Source organism: Zingiber officinale, chromosome 5B, assembly GCF_018446385.1.
Source record: "Zingiber officinale cultivar Zhangliang chromosome 5B, Zo_v1.1, whole genome shotgun sequence".
Taxonomy (NCBI): domain Eukaryota; kingdom Viridiplantae; phylum Streptophyta; class Magnoliopsida; order Zingiberales; family Zingiberaceae; genus Zingiber; species Zingiber officinale.
In genome coordinates, this window is record NC_055995.1 from 28,578,879 (window position 1) to 28,596,287 (window position 17,409).

Below are 17,409 nucleotides of genomic sequence, written 5' to 3' on the forward strand. Positions count from 1 at the left end.
GATGACAAATTGGATATTGAAGGAGACGAAGCAAAGGAAGGAGACAGTGCTAAGTAGTATCAAGTTTCAATAATTTATCAAAATCATATGTTTTGACCATTTAGCCCTGCATAGTACGCGATTTAAAACTATGCTTGGCACAAACAACATTTCCATCCTATGCTTTATTTCCTTCTTCGACTTCAATCCATTACTAGTTCCATGTGTTAAAACATCAACACAATATCAAAATAGTATTGTTTAAGTCAAAGATCGAAACTTCAGCACAGCTCGAAAATTTGAACCTTGATATAAACTAAGTCCAATTTAATGCAACCCCATCAAAATGAGAAGGAGATCCTTCAGAATCAAAAGATGTCACTAGTTCTAGAGAATAAATAGGTGAAATTTAGTTGTCCCTTAATTGGGCTAGTAAGGTATGTAGTTGTAGAAGCCTCAAAAGCTAATAAGCTCTCTAAAACGAAGAGTTATCAATTAGTTGAACTTAATGAGAACTTTCTTGAGAGTTTCCTCCTCCTGAAGAAGACTAGACTACTTCTTGTGATTATAAATCTCTAAACTATGTTTTTGGTCCAAGATCTTCCTTAACAAAGATAGCATCTTATCTAAGATTTGAGATCTTCCTTACCAATTAAAATGAATTGTTCTCGTATATCAAATAAGTCATGTAAAAAACAATTCTTCAAGAAATATTTTATGTACACAATGCAAGAAAATAGTTATCACTAGTTAGTAATCGGCAAGAGAAAATAGCTTCCACGGGTTGACACCGAATAAAGAGCTTTACATTTCTAGTAATCCCTCTTTTTTCATCACTTTAGAAGCATCATATTATCGCCAATGAGCATCAAGAAGGAAATGCCCAAATGAACATATGGCAATCAATTTATGTTAGTTTATTCACCGACAAGGTTTATGCAATTGTCAACAATGCGTGGGGGCAAAAAAAATGAGCAGGTGAAGCCAATGTAAGAATCAGCTATTAATCCATTCAATGACAATTTCATTGTCAACCTATTCTAATTCAAGTGATAAATTTATGTTCTATTTGGGAGGAGGTGAGGGAAGGATAAGTAATGGAAAGATAACTTTTACCCTTGTCTGGGTAGAAGGTGAGGGAAGGAGGTGAGAGGAGGAAGGGGAACTTTTACCCCTTTTAACCCTCAAATGGTCTATTTCCTTACACCGGTGTAAGTAATTACCCTCCCTTTCCATTCCTTCCCCTCCCTTCCCTTTCCGTTAATGAACTCTACCTCACCTCATCCAAACAGAGGCTTAGGGGGAAAACAAGTCAAAACTAGTCCAACTAAACAAGAACTAGTGTCAATTAGAATGACACAAACAGATCAACACAATTTCCCTATTTCTAAATTATCTTTTATATTTCTTAAAGTAGTAAATTTAAGGGGAAAACATGTCAAAACTAGTCAAACTGAACAAGAACTAGTGCCAAATTAGAATGACACAAACTAATCAACACAATTTCCCTATTTTTGAATATCTTTTATATTTCCTTTCATAAAATTTTGAAGCTACAACAACAACAATAACTAAGCATTATCCCACTAGGTGGGGTCGGCTATATAGATCCTTTTACGTTATTAAGCTCTATCTCCTACTATATCATTATCTATACTTAAAAAATTTTATCTTTTTTTGATTGTTGCTAACCATGTTTTTTTTTGTTTTCCTCTTTCTCGTTTGATATGCATGTTTGTAATAGTTTTACATCACCTAACTGGGGCATTTATTGGTCCTCTAAATACATAGTCGTACCATCTTAAATGTGTCTCTCGGAGTTTTTCCTCAATAGATACAACTCCGACTTTCTCTCTAACGCTCTCATTCCTTATTCTGGTCATCCTTGTATGTCCATACATCCACCTTAACATCTTCATCTATGTAACTCTCATCTTTTGCTCATGTGCTTAAGTCATAATCCAACATTCAACTTCATATAATATAGTAGGTCTAACCGTAGTTTTATAAAATTTTCCTTTAAGTTTTAGAGATACACTCGGCGCTCTCCTCCATTTTAATCATCCTGCTTGTATTATATATAAGACATCTCTCTCAATCCCTCCATCATTTTGTAAAAATGATCTTAAATATTTAAAGTTGTCAATTTTGGGCAACTCGTCATCTCTTATCTTTATAATTATCTCATTATATATAATATTGCTAAACTTAAATTACATATATTCTGTCTTTATTCTACTAAGTCCAAATCTTGTCCCTTCTACTGTTTTCTATCAAGATTCTAATTTAGCATTTACTCCTTCACGTATTTCATCTACCAAAATAATATCATCTGCAAGCAACATGTATCACAGTATTGTGTCTTAAATGTGTGCAGTGAGTTAATCCATAATTAATACAAAAAGATAGGGACTTAGAGTTGATTTTTAATATAACTCTATCTTTATTGAAAATGCTTCAGTTACTTTGTCTGAAGTCTTCTCTGGTTGTTGCATTCTCGTACATATCCTTAATTTTGTTGAATATATGTTACACTAACATCACTCTTTCTATAATTTTCCATATAATTTCACTTAGCACTCTATCATAAGCTTTTTCTATGTCAATGAATACCATGTGTAGATCTTGTTTTTGCTCACGATATTTTCAATTAATTGTCTAAGATGTATAACTTCTATTGTCGACCTTTCAGGCATAAACCCAAATTGATTTTTGCTCATCGTGGCCTCTTTAATCTTTTTTCTATTACTTTTTTCTAAAATTTCATTCTATGACTCATTAGTTTAATACTCCTATAATTTGCACAACTTTGTGCGTCTCCCTTATTCTTATATAAGGGAATTAAAGCACTTATCCTCCATTGATCAGACATTTTTTTCATTTTCAATATCATAAAAAAAAGGCAGCCCGGTGCTTTTTGCAAGAGGCTGTTTCCAGGATTCAAACCTGTGACATTTTGATCACATAGCAACAATTTTACCATTGCGCCAAGGCTCCCTTTCTTCATTTTCAATATCATATTAAATAATTTTGTAAGTCATTCAATACCTTATTTTCACTTTCATACCTTTATCGGAATATCATCTGGTCCAACGGTTTTTCCATTGTGCATCTCATTTAAAGTTTGTTCTACTTCTGAAATTTGAATTCTACGATAAAAAATTAAATTTCTACACTCATTTGACCTACTTAAATTACCTAAATTAAGTTGATCACCTAAACCTTCATTAAAAAATTGATGAAAAATATTTCTTTCAACACTCTTTTATTTCTCCATCATTTACTAGTACCCTATTATATTCATGTTTAATACATTTTATTTGGATATGATCTCTTATCTTCCTTTCTCTCCCTTTAGCTATTCTATAAATGTCTCTTTCTTCTTCTTTTGTATCCAATTTTTGATATAATCTTTCAAAAGTTTCATTCTTTGTTTCATTCACTAATTTTTTAGCTTCTTTCTTGGCTATTGTATATTTTTTAAGTTTTCCTAGTTTTTACAAATATATAATTCCTTATAAGCTATTCGTTTTTCCTTCACTTTCTCTTGTACTTTCTCATTCCACCACCAAGATTTCTTACTTAATGGTGCATGTCCCTTTGACTCACCAAATACACTCTTAGCTACTATTTTCAACTTTAATATCCCATATCGTATTAGAGTAACCGTATATTTCACCTAATATTTGTACTCCTACCTTCTACTTAAATATATTTTGCTTCCTATCATTTAACTTGCACCCCTTAATTCTAAGAGTCGTATATATTTCTTTCTATTGATACTATATTTGAGGCATATATCCAACACTACTAACCTATGTTGGGTAGTTAAGCTTTCTCCAGGGATGAACTTGCAATCTTTACAAATATTTTTATCCTTCTTCCTAATCATAAGAAAGTCAATTTGCAATTTATTATTCCCACTTTTGAAGTGTTCTTCTCTTTTCTTAAAAAACATATAAGTTAATATAAGGTCATATGCTATCACAAAATCTAATATAGTTTTCCCTCCCTCATTTCTAGTTCCAAATCCATAATCTCATATACCCTTTCATATTCCTCATTTTTCACTCCGACATAACCATTAGATCACCTCCTATTAAAATCATTTCAATTGACGAAATATTTTGTAATATTTTATCTAAGTCGTCCCAACCTTGATTTGGTAACTTTATCTAATCCTACTTGCGGTGTATATACGCTAATTATGTTCATAGTTTCTTTCACCACTATTGTGTTAAGGGTTATAATTTCATCCCCTTTTCTAACTACTACGACTTCATCTTTTAACGAACTATCTACAACAATACCCACTTCATTTCTTAATTTACTCTTTCCTGTATCATAACTTAAAACTCGAATTTTCTATTATCTTTACCTTCTCACCTACCTATTTGTCTCTTGTACACACAAAATATTAGTTCTTCTCCTAATCATCGTATCTACTACATCCATTGATTTACCAGTGAGGGTTCCTATGTTCCATATTCTAAATCTTAGATTATTAGTTTTTTATCATATCGTTCTTATCCAAGTTATGGTATGAGAACTCTTGCCTATTTAACACTACACCCAAGTTCTCATGGAGATATAACGATCCTTGCCGATACATTACAGGCGAACCTTATAATATGAATCCTTGCATATTTAGCACTACACCCAAATTCTGGAGATGTAGTGATCCTTGCTTCCTTCTGGGGAATGACCTAGTATTAGCCCAATAGTTTAATGGATTCATTTATTGAATATTTGTCATAGTTTTAAGCTGGCAACCTAATGTAACTCTCCTCCTTTATCGGCCATGATTGGTTCGTCGTGTGGAAAAATTTGCTATAAGTTAAAAAAGGAACTAGTACCTAGCCGACTCAATGACCAATTTGAAGTTAGAAAACATTTGATGTTGTGTTCTTTTGGAGTGGAGTGTTGGATTGTCAGAAAGTAACAAATAAAAAATATATATATATATATATATATATATAAAGCTCGGTGTAAAGTATAAAATAAAAAAACACTATCATCTGTGAGAAATTAGATGTAGCAGTAATGATACAGTGAGCGATGATAAATTGAAATGGCATGGACATGTTCAAAGACAAGCAATAGCTTCTATAGTTAAATGAGTTAAATCAATTAAATTGAAATGTGTAAAAGGCATGGGAAGATCAAAAAATAATTTAATTTGAATATTGTAAGTGATATAGTCTTACATAAAGCTCCAATAGGAAGATAAAATCCAAGTAGTTGACCCAGAGAAATAAGGCAAGCATGATTTAATGATGATGTCATATTACAAAAGTAAAAGAAACTAAAATTTAAAATGAATAATTATAGTCCAGTATATCAATAGAAATTATTTGAAGCAGCTACGTACCCAAAGAGGACAAAAGAAATACAATGTTCCACATATTTCCTAGTAGTAAACGGATGTATTGAAAAATAAATTCAGAGTGAGGGCAGGGCCACAGCTGTTTATCGTAGGTTGTGCCCCTCCAATCAAAGCTTAATCTATCACTCAAAGCTTCAAGGTTTAACTGGTTCAAATGGGTATATAATTAACTATTTCTGATAATCATACCAAGTTCAATAGACTCAAAGGGCAGGAAACAAAATCATGGAACTAATTATTTGTCCGCCAAGGAAGATGCAAAAGAGGAAAAGAGTTCGTAAAAAAAAGGCAGGATACGAAGCACAAGAATCCAACTCACGTCCTTCATTTTCCTTAACAGCAGGTCACCGTCATGGTGTAAGCCGGATCTCGGGCTCTCGTAGCGCAACAAATGGATGCCCTGCCCGAAAAGATGCAGGTAGATCACCAGCGCGACCCCGTGCGCGGCCGCCGCGATGGAGCCGACTGCCATCAGCACCCAATCGACCCGGTCCGCATAGGCAAATAGCCTAGAGAACGGAACCGCGGCCGGAGGCGGCTCGATCTCCTCCATGTCCTCCGCACCGCCCTCGTCCTCCGGGGCCACCGGGTCGGCCCCGCCCTCCGTGTACGGCGAGGGGGATTCAGGTGGCTCCGACACCTCGGAAACCGGAGTCAGGGGCTGTACGTGGGGCGGAGACCACCCGAACAGCCCCCTGGAGCCCATCATCCTCGCCGCGATCTCTCTTCCCGGTGCGGCTGCTGACGAAAACCCTAAACCCTAGCGCCGCATCGAAACCACCAAAGGGACGCCGGATCTAGGGTTTTGGCTCCGCCCTTTCTCTACAGTTTCGTCTACGCCGGTCTTGTTTGGTCGTCCACAGCAGCCGTGGCTGACGAGCGGTTGTCGCTTTCCTTTTCCAGGACGAAGAACGCGATAATAATAGTAATCATAATAAACAAATAGCCGGTAAATATAAATCTTTACGACAATTTTCATTTTACTCAAAATATTTATACGTATTGTAAAAATGCCTTCTATAATGTGAATAATTGTTAAGCAATGATGAAACCAGGCATAGTATTGTTTAAGAAATTTTATAAGAGCCCCTTTATTTTCATTATCAACTAAAAAGTAGTTCATTTTAAAAAAATCAAAAGGACCTTCTTATTCTCAAAACATAAACAGTTATGACAACTATGCTACACTTAAAATTATCAAGTAATTATAATTAGAAATATTTTAATATTAATTAAGGCTACTCAAATAGTAATTTAAAGTACTTTAATTTAATTAAAACTTATTTAACTTGGTCAAAAGGAGTAAATACCACGTAAAATAGTTAACTAAATTACTTAAAATAGTTTTAATTAAAATTAACAATTTAGAACGTCAGCAATTAATTATCTACTGTACAAATTCTAACTACGATACACTGTAGAATTTTTTTTTTCTAATGGGATGATAAACAATCATCATCTCACGATTAGTCCGCCCATACCAATTAAATATCCGACTGTTTTTTTATTAAAAAATGTTGGTTTTTATTTTTTCTGATAAATTTCTGCTATTTATAATGTCAAGGGTGGAAGATAAAATAATAATAAACTATAAGTGATATTTTGATAATTTTAAAATCTTTAGAGTATTTTAAAAAATACTACAACCTCGAGGGGTAGAATAAAATAATTATAATAATGGCCTTTTGTCTGTACGAGTCAGAAAGCAGCAGGCAAATGGAACGGTCTTACCTCGCCCCATCGGAGAAAAAGAGAGAAAAAGAAATGCTCATGAGGATGTCGTATTCCAAGTGGATATTATTAAAGGAAGGCAGCGTGGCCTTTAATTACTTTGTTGTCTGTTAGCTAAATTTGTAAGTATTTTCTTCCATATTTGCAGCATTTAATGGGATTATCGATTTTTATTTATTTATTTATTTATTTAGCTGTCCGTATTAAATTAATCTACGTTCTATTTTTGGGTATTTGATTATTGATTAAAAAATTGTATCGGCGCGTTAACCAAGCTTGACCCAACGACATGTGAATTGACTTGAAGCTCGTCGTATACTAGGATGATTTTGTTTTTCATGGTCATGGATAGTTAATTTAGGTCGTTTTCAAATTATGAAAAATTTATATTTTTTTATTTAAATTTATATTTCATACTAAATTTAAGTTAACATGCAAAAAGTAATTTTTGTCTACGAATATGTGTATTTATTTTGACACACGAATATATATATATATATAGACAATGATTTATTTAATAATTTAAATATCCTAATCTCATAATTTAATTAATTTTGAAGATGACACGTCTTATTCTATAAAATTTTTTTAACTTACCATTAAAATAAATCAAAAAGTATAGATAAATTTTAGTAGACGGTTCAACATTATAAATAATTTGAACTCCCTATATATAATATATCATAGATGATATTTAAACTTTGGTTCCATAATTTATCATTGCACTCTATATCCTAGGGGCAAAGGTGAATCGCTTTCTCATTACATAAACTATTTGATAACTTGATTAAATATCTTGGTAATTTAGTGAATTGCTCACCTAATTATTTTAAATATTCAAAATGTATACCTTATTTTTTTAAAAAAAAATATTATATCGTATATTCATTTTTTAAAGTATCCCTCCAACCTCGACAAAAAAAAAAATATCTTTGATAATTTTTGTTATCCATTCAAGATTATAAACGAAAATCCTATTTGATTTAGATAATCAATGATTCTCGAGTAATATCATCAGTAAAAAGGGCATGCAATCCGAAATCGAAAAACTGAGATTTTTCTTGATTTTAAGATTAATAAAAAAAATTTACCCAAAATACCCTCAAATAAGAGAAAAATGTGATAAAAAATAAAAATGTAAAGAAAAAAATACAAAATATAAAAAATAAAATAAAAAACTTTTTAAAAAATAAATAAAATAAAATAAATGTAAAAACCATTATAAAAATTTTAAAATAGAAAAAAACGTAAAAAATTTAAAAAATTATTAAAAAATAAAAACATAAACAAATTAAAAATATATATAAAAATAGGAAAACATTAAAAAATAAAAAAACATAAAAAATAAAAAAACATAAAAAATAAAAAAAAATGTAAAAAAAATTAAAACTTTTAAAAAATTTAAAAAAAATAAAAAGGAAAGAAATAAAATAAATAAAAAAAAACACATAAAATTAAAGAAAAGCTTGAAAAGAAAAAAAAACATAAAGTTTAAAATATATATATGGTTGGTTTTGTAACTAAGGATAATATAGTAAAATATTAAATTAAATTATTCATTAAAAGCTTCAAATAAACAAATTTGTTTTACATTATCTATTGAATCAAATAATATTTGGTTATATTTTATTTCCTAAAATTATACATGATAATTTGAACCAAACACATTCTAAGTGTATCTAGTAATGACTTGTCTATTTAACTGTGAACTCACATTAAAATGATCAATTTTTTTAAAGAGATTCAAGAAAAATTAATACTTGATTTAGTAATTTTTAAAATATAATGTGCCACTTACATATTTAAGAAATATAGATACTCAGTTGAGGGCATCCCAACCAAGTTGTTTGAAAAGTTTTTTTTTCTTTTCTAAATTAGTGTACAGGCTTGATGGAGTTTTTTTTTAACGGGTTCAATATTTCAAACCTAATTTTTTTTATAGACAGTGGATCCATCGTTAAAAAAACATATATATTTTTAAAACATTAATCAGTCATTTACATTATCAACATGAGATTCAGAAAAAAAAATATAAATTAGATAATATTAAATCTGGGTTGATCGATTCAATCATATAAATTAGATAATATTAAATTTGGGATGATCGATTCAATCATATGAAAAAAAATTCTACCGATAAAGAAACTAAAAATTATATAATAAAGATAATAGTGATATTTTTTTACTTTCAGTATGACAATATATAACATGAACCTAAAAGAAATTACTTTGAGATCTCCTTAGGGTTGTAAATGAACCAAGCGTTCGTGAACAAGTTTGGTGTTCGGCTTGGTAAGAGCTTGTTTATGTTCGTTCAATATACATACGATTAATTAAACAAATAAGCTTGAACAGCTTGTTAAGCTAAACAAACAAGCTTGGACACATACGTGTTCAGCTCGTTAACGTTCGTGAACAATGTTCGTGAACAACGTTCATAAATAATGTTCATGAACTATATTCGTTAACAAAAAGATTTTCAATATGCTAAATAAATAATAAAAATAATAATAATAAATTTAAATTATCAAGCTTAATAATCAATCAAACAACTAAAAGTTTCAAACAATCAAATAAACTTGAATTGAGAGCTTGATAACATCTAAATGAACCAAGCTCGAAACAAACTCAAGCCAAGCTCGAACCAAGCTCAAATCAAGCTTGAATTGAGAGCTTGATAACATCTAAATGAACCAAGCTTCAAACAAGCTCAAGCTCATAAAAAATAAACCAAGCTAAGCTTGAACACTCATTTCAAAAGCTTGGTTCATTTTAAGCTCGGCTCGGCTCGACTTGGTTAACTTATCAAACAAGCTTAAACACCCCAAAGTTCGACTTGACTTGACTTATTTACAACCCAAGATCTCCTAAATAAATTATCAAAACATCATATTTAAAATTAATGTCCAATTTAGAGTAAAAATCTTAAGGACATCAAGCTTTTAGATAGTATAATAGCTAAGAGTAGTTACTACAAAATATTAAAATAAATTAATCAAAACATATATTAATTTGTTATCAACTTAATTAAAAATATTTAAAAGAATTAAAATCATTATAAAATAATTGTCATAATAATTTTTGCCCCGTAAATATGGCTAAAAATTAACATGTGTCGCACACCTGTTCCCTCCTCGAGCTGTCTTGTTCATGGACTTCTCTATAACCCAACCAACTAGGTGTAAACGGCTCGAACAAATTATTTAATTCAAATTTTTTAAATTAATTTGAAATAACATTTTTTATTATTATTTATGAGAGTTAATTTTAATTATTTTTATACCATTTTAATTTAAATATACTTAATTAAGATCTGAATAATTAAACCTAACTCAAATTTCAATCATTTAATTATAATTAAAATTCGAACAATTTGAGCAAACTAAAAATTTATTTTTGTTGGTGCAATATTCTCCAGGTCAAGGTTGACCGTATTGACTGAGCTTGAATTGAGTTAAGCTCGAGTCTTGATGTTGTAGTTTCGATGTTTGACAATACATGTAGTCAATACATGAAGATTGTAGGTGCAATTGTTCATGTGTGAAGGAGAGTCAAGTAGGTCAAGATTGACTGGATACTTGACTGGAAATCCTAATGAGTGAAGCTAGGTGAAAGTCCTGGTGAGTGAAGTCAGGCAGATGGAAAGACCTAGTGAGTGAAGCTAGGCGGAAGGAAATCCTAGTGAGTGAAGCTAGGTGAAAGTCCTGGTGAGTGAAGCCAGGCAGATGGAAAGACCTAGTGAGTGAAGCTAGGCAGAAGGAAATCCTAGTGAGTAAAACTAGGTGAAAGTCCTGGTGAGTGAAGCCAGGCAGATGGAAAAACCTAGTGAGTAAAGCTAGGCAGAAGGAAATCCTGGTGAGTGAAGCCAGGTGAAAGACCTAGTGAGTGAAGCTAGGCAAAAGGAAGTTCTGGTGAGTGAAGCCAGGCACGAGGAAATCCAGATGGATCAAGGCTGATCGGACATCTGGTATTGGAAAGACCAAGTAGGTCAAAGGAATTGACCGGATATTTGGCATGAGGTGGAAAGTCCAAGTAGGTCAAAGGGATTGACTGGATACTTGGCACGAGAAGGAAAGTCCAAGTGGGTCAAAGGGATTGACCGGACACTTGGTGAGCGAGTCCTAGCAGGTCAAGGGTGATCGGATGCTAAGCATGATGAACCAACAGGTCATGGTTGACCAGATGTTGATTTAGGAGGTTTTAGACTTGATTTTGGGAAAAATCATGAGTTGGATCGATCAGCCGATCGATTGGCTCATGCCCAATCGATCGGCCGATCGATTGGGCAAGTCTTCGTGACAAGCCTCCTCCCAATCGATCAGTGCATCGATTGGGACGAGTGCGCGATCGCACAGAACAGTGCTGGATCGATCGGTCGATCGGTCGATCGATCCAGAGCCCCCAATCGATCAGTGGATCGATTGGGAAGTGTGATTCTGTGCGATAAGCCCTGGATTGATCAGTCGATCGATTCAGGCAATTCCTGAGAGCACAGAGGCGCTCTGGATCAATCAGTCGATTGATCCAAAGCCTCCCCGATCGATTGGGAGCAATCCAATCGATCGGGATCCGACCGTTGGCGTCGATTAAAGCCGTTGTCGAGCTCTTTCTTCACCAACTCTTACATTGTTCAACTCCGATCTTCACAGCAGCTCCTCCACAGCGTTTCCCCACTCTACCGCCAGTTCTTGAAGAGTTCTTGGAGCAAGGTTTGCTGGTGATCCAAGATCAAGAGGCGGGCTACAACAAGAAGTTAGGGTTAGAGTTTTTACTGTACATCTTGTAAGCTTTTGCTTATCATGTATTTCCCTTTCTTCTTCTTGTACTGAGAGTGTTGTAGGGCTTCTCCGCCTTTGGTAGTAACCATAAAGGAGTATTATTCATAGTGGAGGGTGTGTGAGTGCGTGGATCCTTGGATTAGTCACCTCTTGTGAGATGGATACCAAGTAAATCCTATTGTTAGCGTTGTGTATTGTGTTTCTTTGTATTTCCGTTGCATATCTTTGAAGAAACAAGCAACGTCAAGTAAGAGGAGCGGGCCGAGCTATTCACCCCCCCTCTAGCTACATATTCGGTCCTAACAAGTGGTATCAGAGCGAGGCCGCTCTTCACCGGAATCATCGCCGGAAGGAGCAAAAAGCTAGAGGGTGAAGAAGTTGAAGCAAATTCATCAAAGTCAAAGAATTTAAGAAGCTCAACTTCAAGATGGAATTCTGAGATGGACTCGGATTCGACACGAGGGTGCCTCCACCATTCACAATGATAATCTTCGATCTTTGGAGATCAAGGATCAAAAATTTCTTGATGGTGGAGATAGAGCAATGGTTTGCTCTAATGGAAGGATTTGAAGCTCCAACAAATTCCAAGGGCAAAGTTCTCAAGAGGAGCAAGTGGAGCCAAGACCAAATCCAAAGATGTGAGGCAAATGACAAAATGACCAAGCTTTTGGTCAATCTATTGCCTAGCCACATTTTGGAGCAAATTGGTGAATTCAAGGATGCCAAGGAGCTTTGGAGCAAATTGGCAACAATTCATGAGATCCCCTCCACTGTACCAATCCAAGAAAAATCCAAAGAGGACGACTCATTGGAGGAAGACCAAGAGGAGGAGAATTCCGAAGTTGAGAGATGCTCAACTTCCAAAGAAGAAGTCCAAAAAGCTTCATCCTCAAAGGAATGCAACCAAAAGAGCAAGGAATGAGCATATTCCTTGTTTCATATACAAGAGGATGAAGAAGAAGATCAAGCCTCCACCTCTATGATTGAGGGGGAGCAATTTTCGATGATACCGGATCAAGAAGAGGAAGAAGTCTCCACATCCGGGTCAAGAGAAGAAGAGGATGAAGAAGCTTCCACCTCCACAAGTCAAGTCGAATCTATTGGAGGAGCATCATTATCGGATCAAGAGGAAGCCTCTACCTCTGGATCAAAAGGAGAAGATGTCATCCCTACACATGAAGGTATAAATGTTTCAAATAAAAATAAAAATCATATCATATATTTTGAGTGTAGGGAGCATGGGCATTATAAGAGCAAATACCCTAAATTGCCAAAGAAAAAGAGCCAAGTGGCACCAAAGGGCAAAGAGACCGTCCCCACAACAAAGAAGAGCAAGGAGCACATTGTGTGCTTCTCTTGCAATCAAAAGGGACATTATAGGAGCCAATGTCCCAAGGGAAAGAAAGCGGTCAAGGCTCGTGGAGGAAGCACAACTCAAGGGGAAGCCTCCAAGGTAAAAAGAAAGATATCATTTATTAAGCCTACTCCCTTGAATAATGGTAAAAAGCATGCTAGTTCAAATTTTTATCATTTTAATGCTATTTACCACAAAAATAGGGAGCATAATAATATTAAAGAAAAGCATATGGCTCTCCATGCTAAGACTACCACATCTAGGGCTAAGAAGGTAAATAACCAACTAGGAAGTAATCCTAAGGATTTTAGGTATTTACCTAAGAGAAAGAAAAATCAAGGTTTTAGTGAGAAATCCAAGGTTGAGGGATTATGGAGAGAAAATCAAGTCTTGAGGTCAAAACTTGATAAATTAGAAAAGACCCTAAAAAGAATGGAAAATATCCAAAAAGGGTAAAATGAGCAAAACCTAAGTCTAGGAGTACAACAAGGGTCATCCAAGGGCCATAGAGGTTTGGGATACAAACCTAAGGCTAAGAAGGATGTAATCTCTTACCATAGGGTTCTATATAGTTATGAAGCCAACCCTAGGTCAAGTGATCAAGTCAAAAATACAAGGGAAGTTATCCCTAGAAGTATTTTTGCAACAAACGTGACTAAGACTTCTAAGAAGTCTAAGAAAGTCACTAACAAGGTCACAAGGGAGGTAATCCCTAGGCTTGACCTAGAAAAGTGACCAAGGCTTCTAAGAAGCCTAACAAGGTCACTAGGAAGGTATCTAGGGAGGTTATCCCTAGTGAGTACCTAGAGCACCCAAGGAGCACCAATAGGTTTAAGGTTCCTAGGAGCATTTTCTCTACCCCGTAGATGGGTTAGAAAGTGTCAACTCTGATTAGAATGGTAGTTAACCCAACTTTGATGAAGTTGACACTCGGAGAGCATTTTCAAGGTTATTGTTAACCTTTGAAAATGAAAAGAATTTTTATTTACTCTTATAAGAGTAAAATGTGTCACAATTTGATAAATTGGATGATATTTTAAGTGACACAAATTGGGAAAATCATAAGAACTACCAAGTTGGGATTTTGGTATGTTCTTGGGAAATTAAAGGCAAGTTATGCCTTAACTTAAAGTGGTTACTCTTTAAAAGAGTAAATTATGCCAAAAAAAAAATTGAGGAATATCTTTAATTTAAATTGGCACAAATTAGGAAAAGCAAAAGAAATGTCAAAATTGGATTATTGGCATTTTTTTGGGAAATAGTGGGCAATCTAGGTTTTAAATCTTAATTTAGCTAAGACTTAAAGATACTTAGGTAAACAACCTAGGTATTTTATTTATGCTAATTTGTCATGTTTTGTTTGCCCATAATATGTCATGACATCATGTTTATTTTTGCATTCATGTTTTATTATGAAAAACACAAAAAAAAATACCATGTCATGTCATACATACATCATATAGTCATAGGAAATTTGCTTTTGAAAATTATCTCTTTTTGATGTATGCCATAACATATCATGCATTATTTTAATTCCTTAAAATTTAAGGATAAATGACATTTATTAACAAATCACATCCTTGGTGGATGTTTATAAGCTCAAAATGCCTAGATAGATATACATGATCCCTAGATTAGGGCAAACCCAAAACTTTACATCTCACAAGAACTATAAGGTGACTTGTATATGGTTTACTACACATTAAATACAAGTGAGATGTTAGGATGATGAACAAAACTCAAGATGTTAATTTAGTGCATTTTTGTGAGTTTTAAATTCATCAAAACACATAGTTATGTGTTTTCCAATCATTGGGAAAACTAATGTACAAGTCATGTGCATTGAGCCCAAGGAACATGGTTGGATATTGGTTTTGAAAATCATTTTAAAATGCTTTTGGAAAACCTTGATAAAGACTATCTTTTGATAGTGATCATCATTGAAGAGTTAGACACAAACTTGAAGAAAACACTAAAGTTTTTACAAGATTTCAAGTTTGTGTTCATCTTTGAAAATATGGTATATTTTCTTAGAAAACTATTTTTCCATGATAATATATGCCCTAAATAATGTCTACAACGATTTTTATGATTTTTGAAATTTTGTAGATTTTTCTAGGGGTTTCTAAAATTGACTGAAATGAAATTTCAGTTTTTTTAGAGCTTCAATCGATCACCCGATCGATTGAAGGGTCTCAATCGATCGGGCGATCGATTGAGAGCAAGCTTCTTGCGAACAGAAGCTTCCTGGATCGATCCACCGATCGATCCAACCCTCCTGAATCGATCAGTGGATCGATTCAAGCAGGTCAATCGATTGTGACCTAACTCAAATCGATTGGGAATACTAATTTTGGGCTGGTAAAGCCTGATTTTAGCATTTTGGACCATCTATAGTCCAGGTAACCATTCCTAATCCCTCAAAACATATTTATACACATTTAAGGGAAGTTTTCATGATGAAAACAAAGATGGATTGGTTAAGGAAGACTAAGTAGAGGTTTAGGTTGAGGTTTGGTTTCAATATTGAATTTTTGAACCTCAAAACTTCTAAATTTGGGTTTCCTAAAGGTTTAGGGATTCCAAGTCATTGTTGGTGCAATGACAGAAGTTACGTGCATGTCTTTAGGGGGAGTTACTCTTTAAGGACATGAAAAATACTTTTCATACACCTTGGAAGGTGGTTAACCTTCTTTCGCGGAAATGCTCAAGGTTGAGCAGTTGAAAATAATGGAGAGTGAATATCTTCGTTATTCAAGGGGTGTCTGCTCAAGGATGAACATTTAATGATAGTGAAGGGTATGAGACCTTCGTTATCGGATTGTGATACAACAAGTGAATATACTAAGTGGTGTATGCTCAAGGATGAGCGTTAAGAATAATGAAGGGTATGAAACCTTCGTTATTATGTTTTGAACAACGAGTGAAGTTGTGAACAACGGTGAGTAACTCTTCAGGGGGAGAGTTTGATTATTTTGATGTGTACCAATAGGGGGAGGATGAAAGGGTTTAAGTTAGACATTCATTATCTAAGAGGGAGTTTGCCCTCTTAGGGGGAGAATGTAGGGTTTAACTTACGTCTTCATTACCTAGTGGCATGAAGAAGGTTGAGGCTATGAGATTAGCCTAAATTAAAGAAGGTATTGTCAAACATCAAAAAGGGGGAGATTGTTGGTGCAATATTCCCCAGGTCAAGGTTGGCCGTGTTGACTGAGCTTGAATTGAGTCAAGCTCGAGTCTTGATGTTGTGGTTTCGATGTTTGACAATACATGTAGTCAATACATGAAGATTTAGGTGCAATTGTTCATGTGTGAAGGAGAGTCAAGTAGGTCAAGATTGACTAGATACTTGCTGGAAATCCTAGTGAGTGAAGCTAGGTGAAAGTCCTGGTGAGTGAAGTCAGGCAGATGGAAAGACCTAGTGAGTGAAGCTAGACGGAAGGAAATCCTAGTGAGTGAAGCTAGGTGAAAGTCCTGGTGAGTGAAGCCAGGCAGATGGAAAGACCTAGTGAGTGAAGCTAGGCAGAAGAAAATCCTAGTGAGTAAAACTAGGTGAAAGTCCTGGTGAGTGAAGCCAGACAGATGGAAAAACCTAGTGAGTAAAGCTAGGCAGAAGGAAATCCTGGTGAGTGAAGCCAGGTGAAAGACCTAGTGAGTGAAGCTAGGCAAAAGGAAGTCCTGGTGAGTGAAGCCAGGCACGAGGAAATCCAGATGGATCAAGGCTGATCGGACATCTGGTATTGGAAAGACCAAGTAGGTCAAAGGAATTGACCGGATATTTGGCATGAGGTGGAAAGTCCAAGTAGGTCAAAGGGATTGACTGGATACTTGACACGAGAAGGAAAGTCCAAGTGGGTCAAAGGGATTGACCGGACACTTGGTGAGCGAGTCCTAGCAGGTCAAGGGTGACCGGATGCTAAGCATGATGAACCAACAGGTCACGGTTGACCAGATGTTGATTTAGCAGGTTTTAGACTTGATTTTGGGAAAAATCATGAGTTGGATCGATCAGCCGATCGATTGGGCAAGTCTTCGCGACAAGCCTCCTCCCAATCGATCAGTGCATCGATTGGGACGAGTGCGCGATCGCACAGAACAGTGCTGGATCGATCGGTCGATCGATCCAGAGCCCCCAATTGATCAGTGGATCGATTGGGAAGTGTGATTCTGTGCGATAAGCC

At 34.7% G+C, this 17,409-nt stretch overlaps 1 protein-coding gene across 1 annotated transcript in view; it reads right to left on the bottom strand.

Moving 5' to 3' along the window:
• LOC121984292 (ABC transporter B family member 6-like) overlaps positions 1-6,290 on the bottom strand; it is a 34,068-nt gene extending 27,778 nt beyond the window's left edge. The window contains exon 1 of the mRNA XM_042537160.1: positions 5,685-6,290. Coding sequence (XP_042393094.1) covers positions 5,685-6,074 — 390 coding nt within the window. The 5' untranslated portion in view covers positions 6,075-6,290. The remainder of the gene's footprint in view (positions 1-5,684) is intronic.
• Between the last annotated feature and the right edge of the window lie 11,119 nt (positions 6,291-17,409).